The following is a 27,022-nucleotide window of genomic DNA, read 5'->3' on the forward strand; positions in this document are numbered from 1 at the left end:
TGTAGTTGGATAAAAACTGTTAATGAATCTGGAGGTCCTGCAACAGGTACTCCGTAACCTTCTACCAGAAGCAAGTTTAGTGAACCAACCATACGCTGGATGAGAAGTGTCACTCAGTATTTTGCGGGACCTCTTTTTACATCTCATTTCAAAGAGCTCCTGTAAGGTAGGAAGACTATTGCCGATCTTTTCTGCTGCTCTTACTATTCTTTGCATCTTTTTCCTTTCGGCCATTGCGCTGTTACTGAAGCATACAGTGCAGTTGCTGGTGATGATGCTCTTGATGACTTCTCTGTAGAAGGTAATTAGAGCATTCATAGAGAGCTTTGCTTTTCTCGGCCTTCTTAGGAAGTGTAGTCGCTGGTGGGCTTTTCTTAATTAGCTGGCCTGTGTTTGTACTCCAAGAAAGATCCTCTGATATATTTACCCCCAGGAACTTTGTAGTTTGGACTCTCTCCAATTCTTCACCGTTGATCTTGAGGGGCAGGTGCATGGCAGAGCTCTTTCTGAAGTCAATAATAATTTCTTTTGTTTTATTGATGTTTAGGTCCAAATTGTTGTTATTGCACCATTCAATCAGGGAATTGACCTCATTCCTATACCCTCTCTCGTCATCACCACTTATGAGTCCCGACACTGTGGTGTCATCTGTGAATTTGATGATGTGGTTGTTGCTAGCTTTTGCAGAGCAGTCATTAGTAAGGATTGTGAACAGTAGAGGACTCAGCACACTACCTTGAGGTACTCCAGTGTTGATTGTAATACTCCTTGAAGTGTTTTTAACAAAACATATCCTTTGTGGTCTTAGAGTCAGGAAATTGAGGATCCAGTTGCACAGCCCTTTATTTATACCAAGGGTGATTAGCTTTTCTTTAAGTTGCATTGGAATCACCGTATTGAATGCCGAGCTGAAATCTACGAACAGCAGCCTGGCATAGCTATTCTTCTCTTCAAGATGCTCCAATGTGAGGTGAAGTGCCATCGAAATGGCATCAGCAGTTGATCTGTTTGCCCAGTAGGCAAACTGCATCAGATCAAAGGACTGGGGTAGTACTGTAGTCAAATGCCTTTTAACCAGTCTTTCAAAGCATTTTATTACATTTGTATGCCATTATGCTGTCATTTGCATATGATGCATACCATGCATACCATACTATTTCTATAACAGCACGGCCTGGCTACTTATGTCCCTGAATCCTCCCTTCGCTGAGCATTGCCCTCACTGCAGTATTTCATGCAATATTATGTGCTATTTGTTTCTGAATATCCTCCCGTATCTTTTAAGTCTTCGTTGCTTATTTTATTTGTTTATTAGCTGGAAAGCTCACTTGGCATAAAGCTCTTTTAAGACTCCAGTTTAAAGCTCAGTAGCAGATCATAGCCTTAATCCTCTGTGCTGACGGTATAACTTTATTAAGTGTATAGCAGCTGATGGTGAGACAGCTCAGATGTAAATAATGAAAGATTAAAGTCGGTATATTTTATTTTAAACAGAAATAATCATATGAAATATTACTATTGTCAGTATAAATTTGTGATACATGTTAAATGACATGCTATTTTACTTTTTTTCCTCTGATTCTAATTATGTCTGAAAAGAGAAAGAAAGATTGTTTGAAGTGTTGTGTTACCGCTCTAAGTAAATTTTCAGTGGTTCTAGCTAATGTTGACTTAGAATGAGAAGTGTAATTTAAGATAAGAGGAATAATCTTGGCAGGGCCTCAGAGACAAGAAAGGTTTTCTGTGTTGTGTTAAACAAAACTCAGCCTCCTTCCTTAACTGGTGCATAACTGTCTCACCTAGCAACAAGGAGGTTTCCTGCTTCCTCAATGAGAAGTACAAGATTTTCATAAACAGAGTTAAGGAACACCAGAATAGCAGATTTACTGGATTATTTGGGGGATGCTTTTCATTAACTGCAAAACCTAAGATGGACCAGTAATTGCATTTTGTAAATAGGCTTTGCATTTCTACAGATGTGAACATTTTAGTCTCACTTCTGAGTAAAATGTATGTTTGGATTGCCTTGCCCAGAAGAGAAAATGTTAAATTCATCAAGGAAAAAAGTTACTTTTTGTGAGAAGACCACTTACAGTAAGTACATTTTAGAGTGGACTGAATTGTTGTGTGTGTGTGTGTGTGTGTGTGTGTGTGTGTGTGTGTGTGTGTGTATGAAAATATGCATGTATAACGTTTTATCAATTGTCTCTATACCAAGTGATCAGAAGTTTGAGTAAACCTGAAGTTGTAAAATATGGTGAACTAATATAAATGCTTACTGTACTTCAGAAATGCAATGTGAGTACTAGGATGACTGTGGCAAAATAAGAACTAGTAATATAACAGGTAAAAAGTTCACAAAATTAGGAAGAATGTGGTGGCTGCATTTAAAGTGTGAAATAGCACAGATGCCAATCTGGAAAGAGTTTAAATTATAGTAACCTAGAAAACGAACGTAGTGACATTTGGTTGGAATCATATCTGAATTAAGATACACTTGCAGTGTATATCTAAAGAAACAGGATGAGCCAGGAAGATAACTACTACTTCACTTGGTTATGAACAGAACAAGAAGACATGCACAGTTGGATATGCAGTCTCTCTCTCTCACACACACACACACACACACACACACACACACACACACACACACACACATGCTTGCGTATATATGGTAATCTTATTTATACTGTACTTTCTTGTTATTTGCAAGCCTGGGAAACAGGTATGTAATACATACAAATGCTGATAATTGTACAAAAAAAATAAGCAACTCTCTTTCTCTTTATATATATATATATATATATATATATATATATATATATATATATATATATATATATATATATATATATACTATCAGAATAGCGACGTTCATAAAAATGAATGTTTGACACTTTGAAAATTACTCATACTGCTTGCATACTAATTAGGTTAAAATGTCGAATCTGTTGATCGAAATCAACAGATTCAACATTTATGTTGAAAATCGACCGTGATGGCAGTGTAGGTGCAAAGGGATTCATTTGCCAATCTGCACTGTACTCATAACACTGAGTTCATATCAATAAATGCACACTTGCATTTGCTGATATATACTGTCGATCTCCTAACGTTCAGCAACACGGAAGTCGACTAACATTTGACTTTCCGTGTTTGCTGAACCAACATTTAATCTTTTGATTGTAAACCATATATATATATATATATATATATATATATATATATATATATATATATATATATATATATATATGGGTCTACTTCAGAATGTCGACCATTCAGAATGCCAACTTTCATATGGCCGACACCATATGATCGACATTCCAAAAGACCGACATCCTGAAATAGCACCAGTTACCTACCTGTAAACACAGTGAACCCCCCTGCTACTTAAATATTCTCACTCCAAGGTCACACTACAGTGCAGAAAAGGGGTATCTCCCAGTCCCGCACTATAGCGGGATCTCTGCTATCATTTGTTGGCCTTTCAAACGTTCGCTCATATGGTGTTGGCCAAATGAAGCGCTCACACACACACACACACACACACACACATATATATATATATATATATATATATATATATATATATATATGTAAAAAAAAAAAAAGTAAATGCTCATATGAGCGATTGCTCCTTCCAATGGAGTTTTTGCCGACAGCCTTTTTTTATGACATTGCTTTTGCAGGGAGATAAGGAATTTGCTCGTACCCTGTGTTGTGTGATCTTGGAGTTGGTATATATAATTAGCGGGGATGCAAAACAAAATTGTTTTACTTCTGCTTTAGTACTGGTAAAGATAACAGTATTGGTATTATTACTCTCATACAAAGTAAGTGCTGTGATGTATGTGCTAAATGATACTAATGCAAAATAATGTGGCTGCAGCGTTTAGCAATTCAGTTGCCATCTTTAATTCAGAATGAATGCTCTGTACTGGAATTATTTAAAATGCCAGCTATCACACAATATGACACACTTCTTCACTTTCTACGCTATGTGAGCATTTCTGTTGCACAAAGGTATGGCATTTGTTATGTGTTGGTATTTTTTGCAATTGCTAACATGATTTACTTTTAGTCTTCAACCATGTTTCCCTTTAATGTAAGCTTATTCACTGCAGGGGACTTCTCAGGTGTTCTAGATAATGTTTCTTGATTTTTAATTTCTCCAAGTCTTTTTAGTTTCTAATGCCATGATGGAAATGGACCGCATTCCTAACTCAAAGTATGATTAAAATTCATGAAATTAGTATTGTTTCAGTCTTTGATGTTCACCAGAAGTGCTCTTCACAGTACCCACATTGTGCCCAGTAATGACTCCTTCTGCAATTTATATGGAGTTACATGTACTGGTAATATATCTAAGTATGACTGTAAATTATTTTTTATAAGGCCCATTGCTCCTACTACTATTGGAACTGTCTGGGTATCTTTCTTCCACATTGCCCTCGTTTCGGCCTGCAAATCCGGGTATTTTATGACTTTGTGTCTCTCTGTACGTAAGACACTGTAGTCACTAGGTGTAGCAATTTCAATGATCAATGCTACTTTTATCTGCTTTTTATGGACTACTCTATCTGGTTAATCACATCTATTTTTTTGAACTGTTGGTAATGGGTGATCCCATGTAAGATAAACTTCATCATTTTCGACAATGCTTTATGGCGCATGTTTCCAGTCTTTTTCAGCTATTTCAGTATTATAATATTTGCACAATCATCGATGCAACAGTCTTGCCACATTATTATGCCTTTCAATATACAGTCCTTCTTGTTGTTGTTTGTCTTTCGCCTTTTCCCGGTTAGGGGTCGCCCCAGCAGAACTTCGGTCTGCTAATAATTGGCAGTAGGTTTTTATGGTGCCGAGTTGCCAGCTTGACGCCCAACCTTCAACAAAGGTATACCCATTCACACATGTCTTTTGGAATGCCACTTGACTGCAGGGAAGACATGCAGACTCCCCACAGAAGGCACTTCCCGCAGCCTAGCCGAGAATCAAACGGGAGAACCTCTTGCTGTGAGGCAACAACGCTACCGCTGCACCACCGCAGATTACAATATACAGTCCTTCTACCATTAGTATATTACAAACAGCTAGAAACAGTACACACACTAGAAACAGGTTCAAAAACAAATATGTTAAATGGTGACAAATGGTTATAACAAAAAGGAAAATTGGGGGGGGGTGTTGTGATTATATGATAGAATGTTTTTTAATTGTTATGTATACATACTTTTAAGGAGATTTGTGTCCTGTGGTCTTAAGTTAATCTATTGTAGAGAATTTTTGCAGCAGATATTTTGCAATATTTGACAAACACTGGCCAGGATTTTTGCCAGGTCAAAAATGTAACAGTTCACAGATAGCAATATTTGATGCATCTTTGATGGCTGTTAATGCTAGGAGCATTGATAATAAAGTTTTTTTATTAGAAAATTTGCTACGTTCCCACAAGATTGATGTTATTATAGTTTGTGAAACATGGTTAAAGAACAATGACTGGAAACCAGTTCTGTCAGGGTATAAATGTTTTTACTGTAACAGACATTCTAACAAAAAATCAGGTGGAGGTGTTATGATAGGGATTAAAGATAGCTATGAGACTTGTGATTATTACATGTTCAATGATAACACCAATACTATAGACTATGTAACTGTGACAGTAAAGACAACCTTGGAACATATAACAATTGTTGGAGTGTACAGACCACCAAAGTCAAGTGCAGATGACATAAAGGAGTTCATACATTTCTTACATGAAACACAGGAGGGAAGAATAATATTAGCTGGGGACTTAAATTTACCAGAAACAGACTGGAATAATATTGATTCAACAAAGTTAGTAAAGAAATTATTCACAGAGTATATTCAGGAACAACAAATGCTTCAGACTGTAAAAAAAAAAAACTACCAGGGGACGGAATATGCTAGATATTGTTTGTGTTCCCAAAGAAAATACTATAACTTCAAGTCAGGTTTTACCACCATTGATGTGCAGTGATCATGGGGGCATAAAGGTTAATTTGTTGCTATATAATTCTTCCAAACTGAAATGTAAGCCAATGCACAGAAGGTCAATTACAGATTATAGGGAAGCAAAACAGTTACTATATAAAACTAACTGGAGTGAGGTGTTCATTGGAAAAACTAAAGATGGAATGTGGAAAGTTTTGAAATAGAAATTGTTTGAGTGCAAAAAGTAAAAATAAAATGTTTTAACATCAGGATGTAGGCACGCAACATCAGGGTTATATTTCCATAAGAACAAGATACCTGATTAAGGTGAGAGACAAAAAATATAAGAAATAGAAGAGAGGTCGAACTACAACTTTGAAAACTGAAATAAACGAGCTGGACAAACAGATTAAGCATAGTGTTAGACAAGATCAAGAAAAATTTGAAGAAAATGTATATAAAGATATTGAGCATAATAGGAAACCTTTTTATAGATACATAAGAAGTGGAAGGAGTAGATACACAAATTGATAAACTGTGTGCAGATTCTAAAATTTATTCTCAGACACAACAGATTATAGATATATTTACAAAATCTTATGCAAAACAATTTGGCTCCACAAAAGGGGTGATAAGTTGTCCTAGTGACATCCAGGTAACCCCAGATACTGGAATCAAATTAGATTATATTGAAAAAGAACTGTGCAAACTGGATCCAAACAAAGTGCAGGGAGGTGACAGAACAAGTAACAATGACCTGAGAACACTTAAGCAAGAACTTACACTGCCATTACATCTATTATTCACTAGGTCATATAAATATGAGGAGATTCCTCAAGATTGGAGACATGCACTTATCAAACCTGTCTTTAAGGGAAAGGGGAGTAGGACAAACCAAGAATCATATAGATCCTTGAGTCGACTTTCATGTTGTGGAAAAATAATGGAGAAGGTTATACTGGATAAGTTATTGTCAGAACTGGATAGGTTGGGATTTGAAACCATATATCAGCATGCATATGTTGAAAATAGATCTATTACTACCTGTAACATGATGTTCTATAACAATATAATAACAGCTATGAATGAAACATTGTGCTGTGATGTGATTTATATAGATTTAATGTCATCATTTGACAGGGTCATGCACAAAACACTGATCAATAAATTAGTACAACTAGGTATTGAAGTGCTGTTGATAAGATGGATAGCTGCATGGCTTACAAATAGGACATGGCAAGTATCACACACCAACTAGACAGGTAAAATCCTTGGTTATAGTCAAGGTGTCCCACAGGGCTTTGTGCTAGGCCCTTACTTGTTGAGATTGTATCTTTCAGATCTTACTTTTACATCTGAGGTATTCTACAGTCTATATGCTGGTGACCTGAAATTGGGTAAACTGATTACAAGTGTTACAGATAAGGCATGTCTGCAAAATAATTTGACTAAATTGACCATTTGGGCACAGGAGAATAATATGTCGATAAATACATCAAAAACTAAACATATGAGATTTGGGAGACATAAACTGAAAGGTGAATATTTAATACAGCACACAGTGATTGAAACTGTAGACTCATTCAAGGACCTGGGTATATGGGTAGATTCAGCTATGAGTTTTTCTAATCATATCAACCAATTTGCTAATGATAGTTATAGAACTATAGGTTGTATAAAAAGATTTATAAAGTCTAGGAAATCAAACATAATGAAGTCATTGTTTGTTAGTTACATTAGACCCAAACTTGAGTATGGAATAACAATATGGAAACCCTATAGGAAAACAAGCATGAATAAACTGGAAAGAGTACAGTGGAAATATACTAAGGGCATCCATGGATGTGAACATCTAAGTTATTATGAAAGACTAAAATATCTGAACTTGTACAGTGTATCTTACAGATATTTAAGAGATCTTATACAGGTATATAGGATATTTAGGGATAACTCCCTCTGGGAATGTTTGGGGTTATCAAAAAGTACTAGAGAATTGTCAGATAACCTATGTAGAAGATTCTATAGGAATGAGAAGTGTACTAATTGGTTCTCTGACAGAGTAGCTGATGCTTGGAACAGACTACCAAATTACATTAAAACAAGTACTAGTTTAGATATTTTTAAGAACAGCCTGGACATTTATTATGGTAACACGTGTTTTGGCATATTGGCAAGCTAGAAGGTCTTAATGCCCATGCTTGAAACATTTGTATGTATGTATGTATGTATTGCACTTACTGGCTGAGCTGACTGGGGTGTGCTTACTTAAATGGAACTTTTATTGAATGTTCTTTCATCTTGATAAAGTCTCTGAGTTCAGAGATGAAAGCACTTGATTTTACTACTATTTTTTATTTTGTAATTAAAGTGAATTGGTAAAAAATATTTTTTGGCTTCGATCTTGGTTTACTTAGTTTTTGAACATATTACAAACAGCAACAAGACATGCAACTGTTTCCAATTCTGTTTTACAAAACCTATATTTGTCTGTTTCTCACACATATATATATTCCACTATCTCGGGCTGCCAGTATTAACCTTTCATCTTTTGGTTTAAATTCACCTCTGCCTAACCATTGCTGTGTTTGATCCAGATCAACATGAGGTTGCTCCAAGAGTTTTCTATACTTTCAACTGTATTTTTGCATTTTCCACATTGTTTGCCTTCTCATCTGATCCTTCATGTTATATTCTTTCTTTTGTTTTTTTTGGCACATTCAGTTGCCTCCTGATTTTTATCTACTTGATTTCCATTCCTGCTTGACACTGATATGCTTCTACTAAACTAAGCAGGGTAGTAATCTTAGATTTTGTGATGCCCTACCACTGGCCCAGTAATCAAGGAGTATCAGTCCTCACCACTGGCAACAGTGGAGGGTGTACACAATGGGAGGATGACAAGTACACACACAGTAAAGTGCAATTTCCCTTAGGAGCACACACAGAGGCCACAGTCAGTCTGGGGCTAGTTTCTCCCTCTTTCTCCAGATCCCAAATAAGACTCCCCACTGGCACAGCTATAGGGTTGAGATTACAGCTAAGTGGTCAAGCCAGAGACCTCCAGCACCCTCTCTGTTCAACCAGTACTTTGTGTCCCTGCCCAAGTAGCTGACACACACACACACACACACACACACACACACACACACACACACACACACACACACACACACCTGAGAAAGGCTGGCACAGGTTTACTAGCTATGCCCCCTTCTGTGCAGACTATAAGGCAGTTTTGACTGCCACCATCCACTCCTTATCAGCTACTTTAAGGCCCTCAACAAAGGGTGCCATATCTTACTGTGTAATGTTACTATTAATCCAAATGGTGGTTTGACCAAGAGCAAGGTTATTAGGAGTGGCCTGCACAGTGTCACCAACTAGATATGCAAGTACTCTTAACAGCTTAAATATGTCTCACAAATATCAGCCACAATGAAATGTTTAAATAGATTTAATAATAAATAAGAAAAGAATAAGAAAATACTCAGTAAATAATCACAGTTACATCAGAGTTCAAAATCACAGGAAATATTTAAAACAACATTGCAGGACAGTCTCAAATAAATAAAGAAAACATCTAAGCTATACTTCACTATATTCCTGTCTGAATCTAACTTAATTCCAGTGCAAGGCAAGTGTGGTGAATGGATTTTCTAGATGATGTTATTGAGTCCAAGTCAGAATACAGAATACTCAGTCTCTCGCTCTCTCTCAGATAGTTCTTAAATTAATATTTCAAATATTACTGCTGGGGTAGCTGGCTGCATGACATAATTTCTTGTCATCTATCAGTTCCCAGGCTTACAACCATTGATTTTAGCATCTACCTGTGAAAACACATATACCTTAGATTTTTTGGCAAATGGTGGAAGTTGTAAAATAATTTAAATTCCTCCACATTTAAAGACAATACAAAAAACTTCTGTTTCTAGACATTATGTCTCCAGTTGCACTGAAACTGAAAGATAACATTTCTTTTATTGCATGGTTGTAAAGTAATTTAAGTTTTCAACTATTCTTCTGAAGTTAACTACTTGTGTTTCAGCCCCCATTGTTAAAATACATATACATCTAAACAGTTACAATAGTGTATATACATTTCTGCTCAGTATTTTACAAAATAACTCTTCCTCACATGTCTGTACAATATAACATACAGTTCTTATACAGTTGTAACACAAGCAACTGCATCATGTTGATATTCACAAATGACACACAGCCACTTACAAAATTCCAGATAGCTGGACTGGCAGTATTTCCTTCTGTCACACTTCTATATAAATCATATTAATATTCAAATGACATATAATTATTTACAAAATTCCAGATAGCAGGGCTGGCAGTATCTCCTTTTGTTACATTTCTATATAAATTATACTAATAATCACAAATGACATATAATTATTTACAAAATTCCAGATAGCTGGACTGCAGTATCTCCTTCTGTCACACTTCTATATAAATCATATTAATATTCAAATGACATATAATTATTTACAAAATTCCAGATAGCTGGACTGGCAGTATCTCCTTTTGTTACATTTCTATATAAGTTATATTAATAATCACAAATGACATATAATTATTTACAAAATTCCAGGTAGCTGGGCTGGCAGTATTTCCCTTTGTTACAGGCTTATTCCCCTCAAGTGTTAAAACTTTCACTACATTTGGGTCTTGTGAGGTCAGCAGATATGTATGCAGTCCCACAATTGCAGATCTATACATGTAATCAGTTTCGAGGAGGCCCATACCTCCTTCAGAATGGTCTTGGTGTACACTGATTTTTAACAATCATTTGATGAATATGAAGCATCTTTCTTGTTTTCCTGTCTAACTGCTCCAACACCTTTTGTGGACAGTCATTCACTCCAAAACTGTAAGTTAGGACAGGAAGAGCAAATTGGTTTATAGCCTGGATTTTATTCCTGGATGTCAATGCTATTTTTAGTATTAATTTTTAGTCTTCTAAAATATTGCTTACTAAGTTTTATTTGCATTTGCTCATGTTTTATTGTTGATCCTTCATCACTTCCCAAATATGTATAGACTCCCTCTTGCTCAAGTTCTTTTGTAACATATTCCTGTTCCAAACTGAAGTTTTCTTGGTACTGCAGCTTTCCTGCTTTAAAGGTTGATTTTGTATATTTATCAAGCCCAAATGGCATTCTTATATTGTCTGAAAAAGTTTTGACCACTTGCAGTTGTGCTTTCAGTTCCTCATCTGATGAACTATACAGATTGAAATCATCCACAAAAAGATGAGAAGTCTTTACACTGTGTTGCTTTCTGGGACCCAAATTGTAGCCATGCTCTAATCTGTTAAGTAGACAGCTTAATGGATTAAGAGCAAAACAAAAGAGCAGCTGTGAGAGAGAGTCACCTTGGAATATCCCCCTTTGAATTTTTATCCCTGGAATAATAATGTGTCCTTTATCATGGCTTCTTCAACTGCAAAGTGGTTTGCACTGTTTCATGGTCGCTGTAATGTAATTGATCAGTGAAGGGTATATCTTATGCATTATTGGGCACTCTTTTTTGCATGAATGTAGAATACTATCAAATGCTTTTTTGTAGTATATCCATGCCATACTTATATTTTTCCTCTATTTACAGTTATCTGTTATGACTTTGTTTAGCAACAGATGATTCTTTTTTCCATATGACTTTGTTTTGTTACCCTTTTGTTCTATTGCCATGATTGAGTTTTCTTCTAAATTACTATAATCTCTGTTGGCATCAATTCCAGTGTATTGTTTATACGGCTTATACAAAAAGAAAGCAACTGGAATGCGAAAATTAAAAAATCCAAAAAATGTATGAACGTTAAGCACACAATTTTATTCAAAATGCTTTTCGTCCAGCTATTAGCCAAACTTCTTCAGACAACATAAAAAATATATATATTTAAAAGGATGATATATGTATTTATTTAGTATTGTTAGGGAGGTTTTTAACAATGAGGAATGCATTTTATTGTTTAAGGAATGTGCTCCTTTAAAAATTAATAATTTTTTATTAATTAATTGGTTTGAACACATGATTTAGTGGGAAATGTATAAATGGAAGCTGGGTGTAGTAGTTTTTGATGTTGTCTGAAGAAGTTTGGCTAATAGCTAGACGAAAAGCGTTTGAATAAAATTGTGTGCTTAACATTCATACATTTTTTTGGATTTTTTAGTTTTCTCATTCCAATTTCTTTCTTTTTGTATAATTTGGGTTTGTTTTTCATTGACTTAGTTCGTATTGTTTATATGTCGTCAGAAGACAAGGTGTTGGCCTACAGTTTTTAGGATAGTTTGCAGGTTCACTCTTAAGTAGGAGTATAGTTTTTCCTGTTGTTAACCAGGCTGGTGTCTGTTTGGGTTGTGCATATAAATAGTTCTTACTCAAGGCTAAATCTCCATGTAAAGATGTTAATACTTTTAGACAGAAGTTAGGTACTGCATCTGGGCCTGGATTTTCCTAATTAGGACCGTTTCTTACCTTTGTTTTAATCTCTCTGGCAGTTACTTCATCCCATTTTATATTCTGAACATTTGAACTTCTTATTCTTTCTTTTACTTCTTCTATTTAGCATATTTGTTATGTTCCACAGGATCTTCATTGATATTTTTTCAAAATGTATCTATTTCTTCTTTTTTTTTGGTGGTGTTTCAATTCCTTTTGCCTTGTTTCCCAATTCTCTATAAAACTTTTTGGGTCATCAATAAATTGTTTATATTGTACTTTTCCTTTATATTTATCTGCATATCTTCTAAGTTTTTCTGTCTGTGCTAATAGTTTTAGTTTATTATATTGTGCATGATAGACCCTGATCTGTTCTGATACTGTGCATTGCTTTTATCATGTCTGCCTTTCTGAGTATTTGTATTGATCTGTTCCTTCTTCTATACTCTTCTAACAGTGACACGTCTTGTCTTAATTGCTTTATAGTTTTCTCTATTCGATGTTTCCATGATGGCATTTGACTTCTCCCCTTCCTTTCCCTTACTGTCCTATGTTTTTGTGGTAAGAATGTATCTGTTATTAATTTAGCTGTACAGCAATATATCCTATTTACTTCTGTTATAAGGCATGAATCTCTAAAAATAGTCCTAATTAATGTGTTCATTTGTTTTATCAGACTTCTAACTTTTTGTGTTTTATTGACTTTCTGTACTCTATTTCTTTCATTGATCTTAATATGTCTGTCCATCTCTATTACAGCAACTCTTCTGTTAGATCATTTTCTTCTAAACTGAGGGCACATTCTTTGTTCTTCATTTCCTGTGGGCATTCTATAGAAAGCTCCAGAGCATTTTCTTGTGCCACATTCTCTTCAGTTTCATCCTGTGTCGTCTGCTACTCTTTCATATGGGAACTCACTGGCCTGTCACTCCACAACATTGACTGCATCAAGAGTTGCCACAGCTTCCTGTTCCTTCCTTTGCTGTACACCTCCAGCTGAACTTTTATACTGGTTTCCTATGGAATGCTCAAAAGTATCTTCATATAGCAACCGATCAAATGTTTCCCACTCCAATGGTTTCTCCTTAATTTGGGGATCCATTGCTCTATCTTGCTGTGATGTTGTCAGAGTTAGACTTTCTACACTAAATCCTCCACTTTGCAGGTAATGCATAACCTCAGTTTCTAATTCTTTGACTTCTCCATTACTAATCCTCTTTTCTACTTTTCATCTTTGTTTTCTTATTTTTTGCACTGTAAAATTTTCCATATCCAGATGCCTTTCCCCATATTTCTCTTCAAATATCTTTGGTGCTGCTCTTTTTGAATTGGTTAGTTTTGCTTTCTCCTTTGCATAAATTTTGAACCATATTAAATAAATTTTTCTTTCCCATGTCCATATTTCTTCTTCAGATGTCTCCTGCTCCTCCTATTTCTCCTTACTTGGAGGACTCGTTCCATCATGCTGTGATATAACCTGTGTTAGACTTTCTATGCTAAATCCTTCACTTCACAGGTATTCCATAGCTTCAACTTCTATTTTTCTAACTTCTACTTTACTAATCTTCTATGTTCCCTCTTCGTGATCTTATTTTTGTATTGTGAAATTTTCTATATCTGGATGTCTTTGCCTGTAATTCTCTTTGGGAATGCTTTTTTGTATTGATTAATTTGGCTTTCTTCTTTGTGTAAATATTGCACCATATCAAATATCTCTCTTTCCCATATCCATATTTCTTTTTTATACTTTTCATAAATCTCTAGATTTTGTTCTTTATATTTTCGCACTTACTCAGTCTCTTCTTTTTCCAAACAGCTCAAGGTTTCTTGGTCTATATAATGTTTTTCTTAAATCTGTTGTATTAATGAACACACAGAGCAATAGTTAGCTTCAGCACACTGGGTGACATTGACTTTGCAACTAATGTCTTACATCTGGGGCCCTAGTGCATTCTTGCTGAAATTATTTACTTTTGAGCAGAAAAAAGTGACTATGGTGCTGCTTTGACATTTCAGCCCACAGTCAAACTTGTTAATATGCAGAAATTGTCTCCCGGGGGTGGGGGAAGCAGTTATTAATCTGTGCTAGTATGACTTCATAGCCCACTACCAGTCTTGTTATATGCAAGCAGTCATTTCCCATGGAAGAGGCAGAGGTTTAGCCATCCCTTTTTCAAGAGGTATGCCTTAGTCATGACAATGGACATCTATCCTTCTTGGGGAAGAGATCTGGATATCCATCCTTTTTAAGAAAGTCATCATATTTATCATCAAGACTCAGTCATCTTACAGTAGATGTCAAGGTTTTTGCTAAGTAAACTGTATGGATTTGGCCCTGAGTGTGTTTTCCATGTGCTATCGCACATATCTACTGTGTACATTAGAGGGCCTAATCTTGACACAGTTTGTTCTGGTTCCACTCATTAGCTCTACACTCACATACTAGTAAATGCCAGCCAAAGGTAAAACTTCTAATTGGTCTGTCATTCATATACTGACATTTCTTGTTTTCTACCTGTCTCCTGACATCTGTTTTAATTAAGTCGAGTAAAGATATTACATTATGTTTTAGGAACAAGATGTTGGCATTTTGTAAGTGGTTGCAGGCTGTAACATCTCCACTCTGGGCCAGTAATCAAGGAGCCTGAATCCTCACCACTGGCACTGGAAAGGGACATTCACTTGGAACACAAATGGATACACTCAGAATTTCCAGATGTAGACCTTTCTGCATCAAGTACAATTTCCCTTAAGAGCACACAGGGAACACATTCAGCCCTGAGTTTGGGTTTCTTTCTCTGTTTCTCCCCCTGGTCCCCAGTAAGACTCCCCACTGGCACAGCTGCAGAGTTAAGTCCTCAGCAGAGTGTCCAAGCCAAGCCCTCCACCACTGTGTCTCTGAAACCAGTGATTCGTGTCCCTGCTCCAAGTAGTTGACCCACACACTCTTTGAGATTTAATTTTCACACACACACACACACACACACACACACACACACACACACACACATACACATACACACACACACACACACACACACACACACACACACACACACACACACACACACACACACACACACACACACACACCTGGGAAAGGCTGGCAGACACTATCTGCTCTACCGACTTTGCCCAGACTGAAATCTAGATTCACTGCCACCAGTCAGTTACTATAAGGATCTTAAAAGGGTATCCGATTACACTGAGTGAAATTAATAATAATACAAATGGTAATGTTGACCAAACAGCCATGCTTTCAGGAGTGACCAGAATTATCACCAAATAAATATATGCAAATACTCTCAAAACTTAAACATTTTCTAAAGGACCAGGCACAATGAAAAGTTTAAATATATTTAATAATAAAGAATAAAAGAACATGAAAATACTAAATATCTATTTACAATAAAAAACAGAGTTTCAACCATAGGAAATATTAAAATAGCACAGATGAAAAAAACAGTACTTAACTAATATCACTATATTTAGCTGACTAATCTAAAGAATTATTATTCCTCAATCACTTACTAGCACAAAGCAAGATGAAGTAGATGAGGGATCCTTCTCTGTCAGGTTACAAGAAACAGATGCCCCTGAGACTTCATTCTCCTCTAGTATTAAAACATTATTTTTGTACACAATGGCTTCACATACATCTGGGCATCTGACTTCTAGTTCACATGCAACTCCCAATTGCTAGAAACTGTCAGGATTTATCACATAGATGTCAATATTACACACACACAGAGCCTTGCTAAGATCTACTGGAGCTCCTGGAAGTCATAAAACAATTTAAAGCCTCCACCCTTTTAGAGTACCAATTAGTTCATCCCACTGACAATGCAGGAAGCTTCCTAGTGCAGACTTTTTGTCTCTGGCTGCATTCAAAACTGTGAAATAACATATTTATGGCCTAGGCTCAGTAATTTAATTTTCTTACTATATCTCAAAGTCAGGAAGATTGAGATTAACCTTTGTTTTTCCAGTATCCTCTGTTACAATATATACATTTAAACAGTTACAATAATGCATGTACATTTCTTTGCTGCCCAGCAGGGTGCACTGTTGATACATTTTTAACACAAGCAGCTTTACACATACATTTCCAATACAAGCATACAAATCAGTTTGATATTCAAATAACATATAATCATTTACTAAATTCCAGCCAGTTGTGCTGGCATATGTCACAAATCTACTGCCCTACTTCTCCTGGTATAGCAAGCAGTATCTCATATCGCCACACCCCCCCCCCTTCTTTGAAGACTCAAGCTAGCTTTTCAAGTGTCCCTTGAGAAACGTTGCTTGAGATGACTGAGCCTATCTGGGAATACAATATCTCATACCCTGTCTTGAGAGCCCATATGCATTGGCATTACTAACCCACTACTGTGCTGCACTGTGATATCATATATCTGCAACTCTAAGATCCACTTTAGTAACTTGGTATTTTGCTGGCTGACTCGATGTAGCCATGTTAAGGGACCGTGGTCTGTAACTACAGTGAATATCCTTCCATACAGATTCTGCAGTGCCTATACTATGCTAGACATTCTTTTTCTACTGCTGCATGACATTACTCCCTAGGTTGGAGTCTATGGCTGAAATATACCACTGAGCGCTCTTCTCCCTCTGAGGAAACCTGGCTGAGTACAGCCTCCACCCCATGGTTTGAAGCATCCACCTGCACAACAAATTATTTGCTATAATCTGGAATGGCTGACAAGGGCCTCCTCACAAAGCCCGTATAAACTTTTGGAATACTTGCTTGCAAGCTGGGGTCCACACTACATTGTCTGGCCTGTTTTTCCTCATCGAGTCTGTGATTAGAGCAGCTATTTTACTATAATTGGGAACAAACTTTCTATAGTACCTCGCTGTCCCCAGGAATGCCCTCACTTGCTTTTTAGTAACAGGGGCAGGCCACACCGGAATGGCTTCCGCTATGGCAGGTTCTGGACTGATTTTACCACTCCCCACTCTATGCCCCAGGAGATCTCTGCCATACCCACCTGGCACTTACTGGGCTTAATGGTTAACCCTGCATTTTGCAGTCTGCCCAGGACCTCCCTGACATGCTGAAGTTGCTCTTGCCAGGAATGGCTGTAGATAGCAATATCATCCAGGTAAACAAGGACATAATCTCCTGCTCCTGCTAGGATACAATTTACCAGCCTCTGGAAGGTCGTTGGGCATTTTTCATTCCAAAGGGCATCTTTGTGAGCTCATATAGTCCAGACAGAGTCACAAAGGCTGACCTTTCTCTAGCCATGTGAGTCATGGGCACCTGCCAGTATCCCTTGGTCAGATCAATAGCTATCAGATACTTAGCCCTACCCAGTTGCTCTAAGGCTTCATTTGTCCTAGGCATGGGGTAAGCATCTGACTCTGTGTGGCTGTTTAGTTTCCTGTAGTCTGCAGAGAACCTGGTGCTGCCATCTTTCTTTGGTACCATTACCACTGGGGAAGCCCAGGGACTGCTGGAGTCCTGGATTCCCCCCAGTTCCAACATTTCCTGTATCTCCTCCTTCAAAGTCTGTCTGACTCACTCAGGCACCCTGTAAGGGGCCTGCTTAATAGGTCTTTGGGGTCCTGTATCCACATGGTGCTGCACCAGGTGGGTGCATCCAGGTTTCTCAGTGAACTTGCCCCCAAACTCATGTAACACTGCTTGGATTTCTCAAAACTGGGTAGGGGATAGCCAATGGGACATTGCTACCCCTTCCACTGAGGTGTCAGTCTGAGTCTCACTGAGGAGATCAGTCACCAGATCCTCCTCAGACTCTTCTGCCATCCACTGCAAATATGCAGCACTGGGGCCTCCTTATCATGGTAAGGTTTCATCATGTTAACACAATACAGTTTGTGCCCCTGCCTTCTGCCTAGCAGTTCTACCATGTAGTTAATATCAATGACCTTCCTAACCACTTTGAAGGGTCCCTCCCAAGCTGCCTGCAGCTTATTGTGTTTGAAAGGAATGAGAACCATCAGAGTATACTGTCAAGCTTGAGCATTCCTGTCATACCAGAACTTTTTCTGTTGTTGGGCTCCTGCCAGGTTCTCCTGGGCTGAGCCCTTGAACACCATAAGCCTTGTCCTGAGGTTTAGGACATGTGCCACAACAGACTCCTTGTCAGATTCACCCTCACCCTCCCACTGACCACAAATCAAATCTAAATGTCCCCTTACTCTGTGCCCATACAGCAACTCAAAGGGTGAAAAACCTGTGGATTCCTGGGGTACCTCTCTGTAAGCAAACAGCAGATGGGCAAATATTTGTCCCACTTCCTCTTAAACTGGTCTACAAATGCCCATAGCATGGTCTTTAGTGTAGAGTTTAACCTCTCCACAAGACCATTAGTTTGGGGATGGTAGGGGGTGGTCTTTAGGTGCTTTACCCCACAGCAGTTCCACAGAGAAGCCAACAAGTCTGACATGAAATTGGCACCTCTGCCAGTCAGTGATGAAACACAGTGGTGCTGATTCCTAAAGGTCCACTCCAAAAGCGAAAACCAAAAGTAAGATGCTGAAAACACTGGAAGCAGACCACCACGATAGGTAAAAGGCTTTAATGAAGGAGGACAAGCGCTTTCTCGTACATTAAGCACGCTTCTTCAGATCCATAAAAACTACACACTGCTAGTGTTTTATATATGCTAAATTCTTCTAACTAATTAATTAATTGACAATAAAACAATTATAACAATTAAACAACAATCAAACTCTATGGTCATTATTCAATCAAAAAACATTCAAATCACAGAACTTTGCTTGGAAAACAGAAAGCACAATGTGTAAGCTTTTAAGACATTTTAAAACATTCGAAAAACATTTTATATATGACTTTTAAGTCCATGTAGGCATTTATATCTAAGACATTATTATTATTATGAGTAATTTCAATTTATCGTGTACTGACCTTGCTGTATCAACTAAATGAACTGCATGACTATATAAAATAAATAAATAACCATAAATATAATAACAATACAAAAATGCCAAAAAGTGTATATATGATATCAATAGTAATAATAACCTCAACTTACTTTATTAAATATCTCATATGAGATCATTCTAAATTAATTAAATTCTAGATAAATTGAATTTATTTAATTTAATTTCATTTAGCATCCTTAAATTACTTCCTCTATGTTTGCCTACATCGTCCTAGTCTGCATCTTAAAATCATATAAAAATATAAGAATATATTGTATCAATATAACTGTATGATTGAATAAAAATCTATAAATGTATAATATATAAACATATCTATTTCCAACTTTATTAAAGCATACATATTATGTAGTTCTAAAAATAAACCTCTGCCAGTCAGTATTTCCTCTCAGGAAACTTACCCTGCTGAAAATCTGTAACAAAGCCTTTGCCAACTTCTCTGCCTCAGTGTAGGACAGATCCACCACCTTAGGGTATCTAGTAGCATAATCCACTAACACCAGGATATATTTCTTCCCTGTGGAACTTGGGATACTCAGAGGCCCCACAGTGTCCATAGCTACCCTCTGAAATGGCTCCTCAATCAGGCAAGGTCATCAAAGGAGCTTTGACCTTGTCTCCTGCCTTACCTACATTTTGACACTGTTCATAGTTCCTCCAATACCCTGTTACATCCTTTGCAATCCCAGGCCAATAACAGTTCTGCAAAATACATCATTGATATGCTTTTGCCCATATGACCTGTAAAAGGAATGTCATGGGCTATGGCTGGAAGTGTCAGACAGTCAGCTGTAGGCAGTACAAACTGCTGCATTATCTCACCCTCTAGCCCACCCTCAGGGGTCCACTCTGTACAGCAACCCTTTTGTTCCAGTATACAGATTCCCCCTTCCTTGAGAATTGGGTGCCTCTTTAGCTACTTCCCTCAAATTTTGTAATGTAGGGTCTGAGAGCTGGGCCTGTCTCAGCTCTACTTTTGTGACTCTTTCCAGCTCCCCTTCCACAGGAAGTCTGTTATCCTCTGACAGCAGTGCCTCACTGTCAGCCCAGGTACTACCATTCACCTCTGCCCTTGCGGTCACCCTGTCAAGGAAACATCAGTACCTACCAGTTGCTGTGGCTCACATTCAGGCTCACTGCTACATGGTAGCTCCCTCTCTGAAACAGCCACCTCACCAGCCCTAGCTTCAGGTGTGGTGTCTGTCTGGGTCTCCCCAGGCTACTAGACCCACATGTCTGTCTCCAAGCCTGACTGCATGTAACTGCATGCACACAAGGTACTGTATTATCAAAATCATTCCTATCAGGACATCTGCAGGGATATCCTCAAATACACCTACTTGCTTGCTTCTTTTTCCACCCACCTAGTCAAGGTGAACCCTGGCCACAGGCATTTGGAATGGGGTCCCTCCTAAAGCTCTTCCTGCAGTGGACTTTCCAAGCAAGTACTGCTCCTCTTTAACCATCTGTAACCACTGCAGGCTTCACAATTGTTATGTCAGAGGCTGTCTCTCTCTTAGCAGTGGCCTATATTCCATCCACTAGGATCAAATATAAACTTTAGTGATAGTTTTGTACCCCCGTTCTCTCCAGTCAACTTACCACTGGCATACTATTATTCCCACTTGCTGGCTCCTCCACCTTTATTTCCCCACCTTACTTCCATGGACATCTATATGATACATGACCCCAGTGGTTACTTTTATAACATTTAACCCTTGATCCTGGCTGTGTACCTGAACTAGTGGCTTCCCTGTTACTGCTGGACTCTGTTGGGGTGGGTTAGGCTGCCCACCATGGGTTCCCTTATATCTATGTGCAGCAGTAGTTATCCCTTTCATGTGCAGTGATGCCTTACTTGCAAAGTAGAGATCCCCCCTTTTCCCCAACTTATCTGCCGAGTTGCACTCTCAATCTGCAAACCAGATTCTCTTGTCCTCAGACAAAGTGTTAAGGGCTTATTCCCTCACCAAAACATCTGCCAAAAGTAATCCACCTATGAAAATAAGTGCTTAACTCAGCAATATAATCACACACACTTTTATCTGCCTTGCGTCTATGCTCACAAAACTTTTTTTCTGGAAGCTTTAGGTGTTAACAAAGCATTCAAGTAAATAACATTTGACTTTATCATAATTTAAACAATCAATATCAGACAATTTAGAAACAGCAGGCACAGCTTTACCATGGAGTAAGGGGGTCAAGAACCATGCCCAGAGTCCTTGGTCAACATTATGCTGTTTACACAGTCTTTCAAATATATGAATAAAACTATCAAAATTATCACCCTCTGTAAACTGTGGAAGAAGTTTGCTGACTTTTATTGCTTCTGGGGTTTAGTTATTCCCTTCCCCATTTCCTCCATGACCCTGGTGAAGAGTCAGCATCTCCTTCTTATGTTGACACTGCTTCTCATTTTCTTCAGCCTCTAAATGCCACAGTCTCTCTGCTGATTCTATTTTGATCTCCAAACACCACAGTATGTCTGCTGATCCTAATTCCAAATGTTTGGCCTCCAATTCAAGTCTCTTTAACTCCAGATCGATCTTTAAGTCCTCTGAGGAAAAGATGAACTGTCCTATTTCTGAGGGCTACAAATTCTCATCAACAGACAGGTTTCTGGTTAGAGCTGTGGCAAAGGCTATTATTATTTCCTTTTTAGTCAGGTTGGCATTCACCAGTCCTTTGGCTTCAGACACATTGGCCAGTGGTTCTTTGTCAGCTTGCCATAATCCTCTGCTGGCATCTTTGCCTGTTTTCCCTTGACTAAACTAAACTAACAAAAAAAATTAAATAGAACTGTTGTGAAACGAAACTCTGAATGTTTACCTTGTGGCTGCTTGAGAGTATACCCACCTTCAGTGCAACTGCTTACAGGTTACAGATGTTCAGTTAATATCCCACCACTGGTCACCAATATGTGATGTCCTCACTCTGGGACAGTAATTAAGGAGCCTGAATCCTCACCACTGGAACTAGAGAGTGACGTTCCCTTTGAACACAAATGGATACACTCAGTATTTTCAGATGCAGACCTCTCTGCATCAAGCACAATTTCCCTTAAGATCACACAAGAAACACACTCAGCCCAGGGTTTGCATTTCTCTCTCTGTCTCTCCCCAGGTCCTCAGTAAGGCTCCCTACTGTCACAGCTGCAGAGTTAATTCCTCAGCCAAGTGTCCAAGCCAAATCCTCCACCACTCTGTGAAACCAGTGATTTGTACTCTTGCTCCAGGTAGCTGACACACACACACTCTTTGAGATTTAGTTTTCACACACACACACAATCTACCAACTTTGCCCAAACTATAAGGTAGATTAACTGCCACCAATCAGTTACTATAAGGCTCTTAAAAGGGTATCCAATTATACTGAGTGAAATTAATATTAATACAAATGATAATGATGACCAAACAGCCAGGCTTTCAGGAGTGGCCAGAGTTATCACTAAACAAATATATGCAAATACTCTCAAAACTTAAATATTTTCTAAAAGGACCCCCACAATGAAAAGTTTAAATATATTTAATAATAAAGAATAAAAGAACATGAAAATACTAACTATCTATTTACAGTAAACACTAGAGTTTCAACCATAGAAGATATTAAAATAACACAGATGAATAGATTAACACAGATATAGAAAACCAGTACTTAACTAATCTCACTATATTTTCCAGTCTAATCTAAAAAAAATATTATTCCGTCTTCACTTACTAGTGCAAGGCAAAATGAAGTAGGTGAGGGATCCTTCTATGTCAGGATCTAAGAAACAGACTGTCCTTGAGACTTTAGTCTCCTCTAATATTAAAATATATTTATGTACCAGAATGCCATCACATGCATCTGGTCATCTGACTTTTGGTTCCCATGCAACCCCCATTGCTAGAAACTGTCAGGATTTATCACATAAGTGTCAATAATACATATACACAGAGCCTTACTAAGACCAGCTGTAGTTCCTGGAAGTCATAATACAATTTTAAACCTCCACCCTTTCAGAGTAGCAATGAGTTCACCCCAATGACAATGCAGGAAGCTTTCTAGTACAGACTTTTTGTCTCTGGCTGCATTCAAAACTATGAAATAACATCCTTATGGCCTAGGCCCAGTAATTTAATTTTCTTATTGTCTCTCAAAGTCATGGGTGGCCACGGTGGTGCAACGGTTAGCATTGCTGCCTCACAGCAAGAGGTTCTCCGGTTCGATTCTCAGCTGGGGTGCCTTCTGTGCGGAGTCTGCATGTCCTCCCTGTGGACGCATGGGTTTCCTCCAGGTGCTCCGGTTTCCTCCCACATCTCAAAGACATGCAGTAGGTGGATTGGACACTCTAAATTGGCCCTAGGTGTGAGTGTGTGCGTGTGTGTTCCTTCTGTGGAAGGTTGGGCGTTGGGCTGGCAACTCAATACTGTAAAACTCCACTGCCAATCATGAATGGACAGATGATCCGTTGTGGCGACCCCTAACCGGGAAAAAGCTGAAAGAAGAAGAAGAAGAAGATTGTCTCTCAAAGTCAAGTGGATTGAGATTATCCTCTTCTGTTCCAGTATCCTCTGTTACAATATATACATTTTAACAGTTACAGTAATGCACATACATCTATTTGCTGCCCAGCAGGGCAAAATGTTGATACATTTTTAACACAAGCAGCTTTATGCATATATATCCAACACAAACATCTGTACAAATTAGTTTGATATTCGCATAACATATTACTCTTTACTACATATTCCACTGCCCTACTGCTCCTAGCATAGCTGGCAGTACCTGCTATCATCACAGAGGCACTTATTTTTAATGTGCAAAAAGATGCTTATCTACATTGTGTTATATAGGTTTCCAGTTAGTACTTGTGGCTTTTGGGAGGATGGCCTAATGGTTAAGGTGTTTGCCTTACAAACACAAGGTGCAGGGTTTGAGTCTCAAAAGGGACAATTTGCTAGGCTTAAAATGGCTCGCAAGGGCAGTTAGCTTAGTACTAATCTATGAACCTATGGATTTAATGTTTTTCTTAAATGCTCTCAGAAACATTTAGCTAACCCATTTGTGGCAAATGATGGGGAGTTGAAATTAAGTGTTTTTTTTTCTGTTTTGCTCTGATCCACATCTGGCCATCAAGCTTATCCTTCTAGCCACTGTACTAACCCATTCATGCCCCTGTGTGAAAACCCCATCACCCATGCATTCATTTCCTGTTGGGAGGGGGTGAGGGTATAGGGAGCTGCCCTTTTGCTCACTCTGAGGAGAAGTGACGTTTTTTTTGTAGCCCTGACTACCCACAGATGCTCATTAGGAGTCAAGCAGTTGGAGTACAGTGGACTTTGTGATATATACCATGTCTCTGCATGATATAATCAAATGGCCATGCCTTTGTTGTAGACAGACACCTTCATGTATCCCTGATCTCCACCAGGGTCTCTACCATGGAGCATGTGCCCATGATTACATATGCCTCCCCTCCTCCAAACAAAGGTGAGCAGGCCTAAGCCTCAGTGTTCCTCCCCTTCACCTGACAGCTCCAACATATGCCTAAGCCACCAGTCAAAGTCAGGTCATCTGAGTCATAGTGATGCATCCCTCTATGTCACTGGAGCTGGCAGAAACAATGTGTGTAATGCCATATTGCTATGTAATAGTTTTGAATTCTTCATGTATGAAATGTGAACATTTATCACTGTACATGTGTTTAGGCAATCCATTCCTTGCAAACCTTGCCCATAATGCTACAATAAGCTTCATGTATGTGGTAGACTGCAAGCATATAACCTCTAACTAATTAGAGTGTATGTCTCAATGGCACATAGACACATAGTATATACTCATTATATGAACCCAGTGAGAATATGCTACCATGACAGTGAAAGCAATTCCCAAGTGTGAAAGGGTGTTTGTGACTGAACATTTTGTATCATTTGTCATCCAATACAGGGTCTTTCCTAAATCTTACCTTTTCTTACCCTTGCATGGCCTTCATACGAAGATACAAGTGAAGGACTCCATATTTACATTTTCTACGTGTCCCTCATGGGTGGTGTCTCACACTCTGGTGAATCACTTGAAAGGAATTAGCACCAGCAAGTATAGTTCCTGGACCTACCATAAGTTGAACATTATAGCTATAAATGCAGGGTAAAATAAATCATGTTCTTTCAGCCATCCTTGTGCAACAGAGTTTTATACCTTGGACAACACTGGATCATTTCTGATTTTTTTTCTGAATAAGGGCATTTTCTCAGTTAGCTGTAATAACATAATGTACATCCAGTGGCTCAGTTGTGCTTGGCTCTTCTGCTTTCCCTTATGGTAACTAACATCCAGTAAGAATACCCATACTCCCTTGTCACTTTATGTATGATGTCATAGGACTTTGTTCTTAGAACTATGCTTAGTGCTGCAGTCATTCTACTGTCATTGATCAAACACCTTTTCTTGTGATAAAAGTGGCATAAATGACAAATGGTCTGTTACCAGTGTGAATCCCTTTCTATGCAAACACTGATGGAATATTTTCATTTCCTATCCCAGGATAAAGGTTTATATGTCAATTTGAACACAGTTCCGGTCATCTACTGTCGATAATGTGGATGTAGTTGGTTCCTCTGTTTACCATCTGGGAACTTGTGAGACAGAATAATGTTAGTTCTGTAAGGTGGAGAATCACATAGCAGTATAACATGTATGGAAGGATCAGTGTGGCTAAGCAAGTCATCAAGTATAAACATGATTTCCATCAAGGTCCAGTCACTGCTGTCTAGAAGTAGACCCTTTCTGCAATAATACATGTAGTGGATGCAGAGCCACCAAGTGGTCTGGCACAAACTTGTGGTAGTAATTTACTTTACCAGTCTGAAGTATATCCTTAATTATGACATGTTCTGAGGCTTAGATGCCTTTAGCACAACCTACATATTATCTGGTGACTCATGTATTCTGACTTTGTTAATCATTTGCCCACAGCAGAAAATATAAAAAAAGCTGATCCACATGTTTTAGCAAAAAGCCCATGCACCTTCAGCTTGTCTAGGGTCTTCCCTAGATTAAATAAATGGCCTTTATCATTCTTGCCTAACTCAGGAATATCAATAAGTTAACACCGTATATTAAGTACTTCATGTAAATACATCAGCAAGGTAACACTGTATATTAAGTAATTCATGTAAATGCATCAACAAGTTAACACTGTATATTAAGTACTTAATGTAAATACATCAACAAGGTAACACTGTATATTAAGTACTTCATGTAAATACATCAGCAAGGTAACACTTTATATTAAGTAGTTCATGTAAATGCATCAACAACAAGTTAACACTGTATATTAAGTGCTTCGTGTAAATACATCAACAAGGTAACATTGTATATTAAGTACTTCATGTAAATACATCAGCAAGGTAACACTTTATATTAAGTAGTTCATGTAAATACATCAACAAGGTAACATTGTATATTAAGTACTTCATGTAAATACATGGTCTGTTGCCTTCTGCCAAATGGCTGACGTATAATACCAATCCAAAGACAAGATGGTTATATACTGGAATAGTTCTATGTGCATTTTAGCACATTTTCAGAATACATCAATTACACAGAATAAGGCATTCAAAAAAAGCTGGGTAACCTTTATCTGATAAAATGATCTCTAGCAAACTTT

The 27,022-nt window shown here is 37.9% G+C and overlaps 1 protein-coding gene across 2 annotated transcripts in view; it reads left to right on the forward strand.

Annotated features, from left to right (window-relative positions):
* The first annotated feature begins 1,808 nt into the window (after nt 1-1,808).
* Nucleotides 1,809-27,022, forward strand: part of LOC122795530 — a 307,262-nt gene continuing 282,048 nt past the window's right edge. For both annotated transcript variants that reach the window (XM_044063729.1, XM_044063730.1), the window contains exon 1: nt 1,809-2,094. In XM_044063729.1, the coding sequence (XP_043919664.1) occupies nt 2,013-2,094 (82 nt within the window). In that variant the 5' untranslated portion in view covers nt 1,809-2,012. The remainder of the gene's footprint in view (nt 2,095-27,022) is intronic.

The sequence above is a fragment of the Protopterus annectens genome, chromosome 2.part2 (assembly GCF_019279795.1).
Source record: "Protopterus annectens isolate FY-2018-M chromosome 2.part2, PAN1.0, whole genome shotgun sequence".
Taxonomy (NCBI): Eukaryota; Metazoa; Chordata; order Ceratodontiformes; family Protopteridae; genus Protopterus; species Protopterus annectens.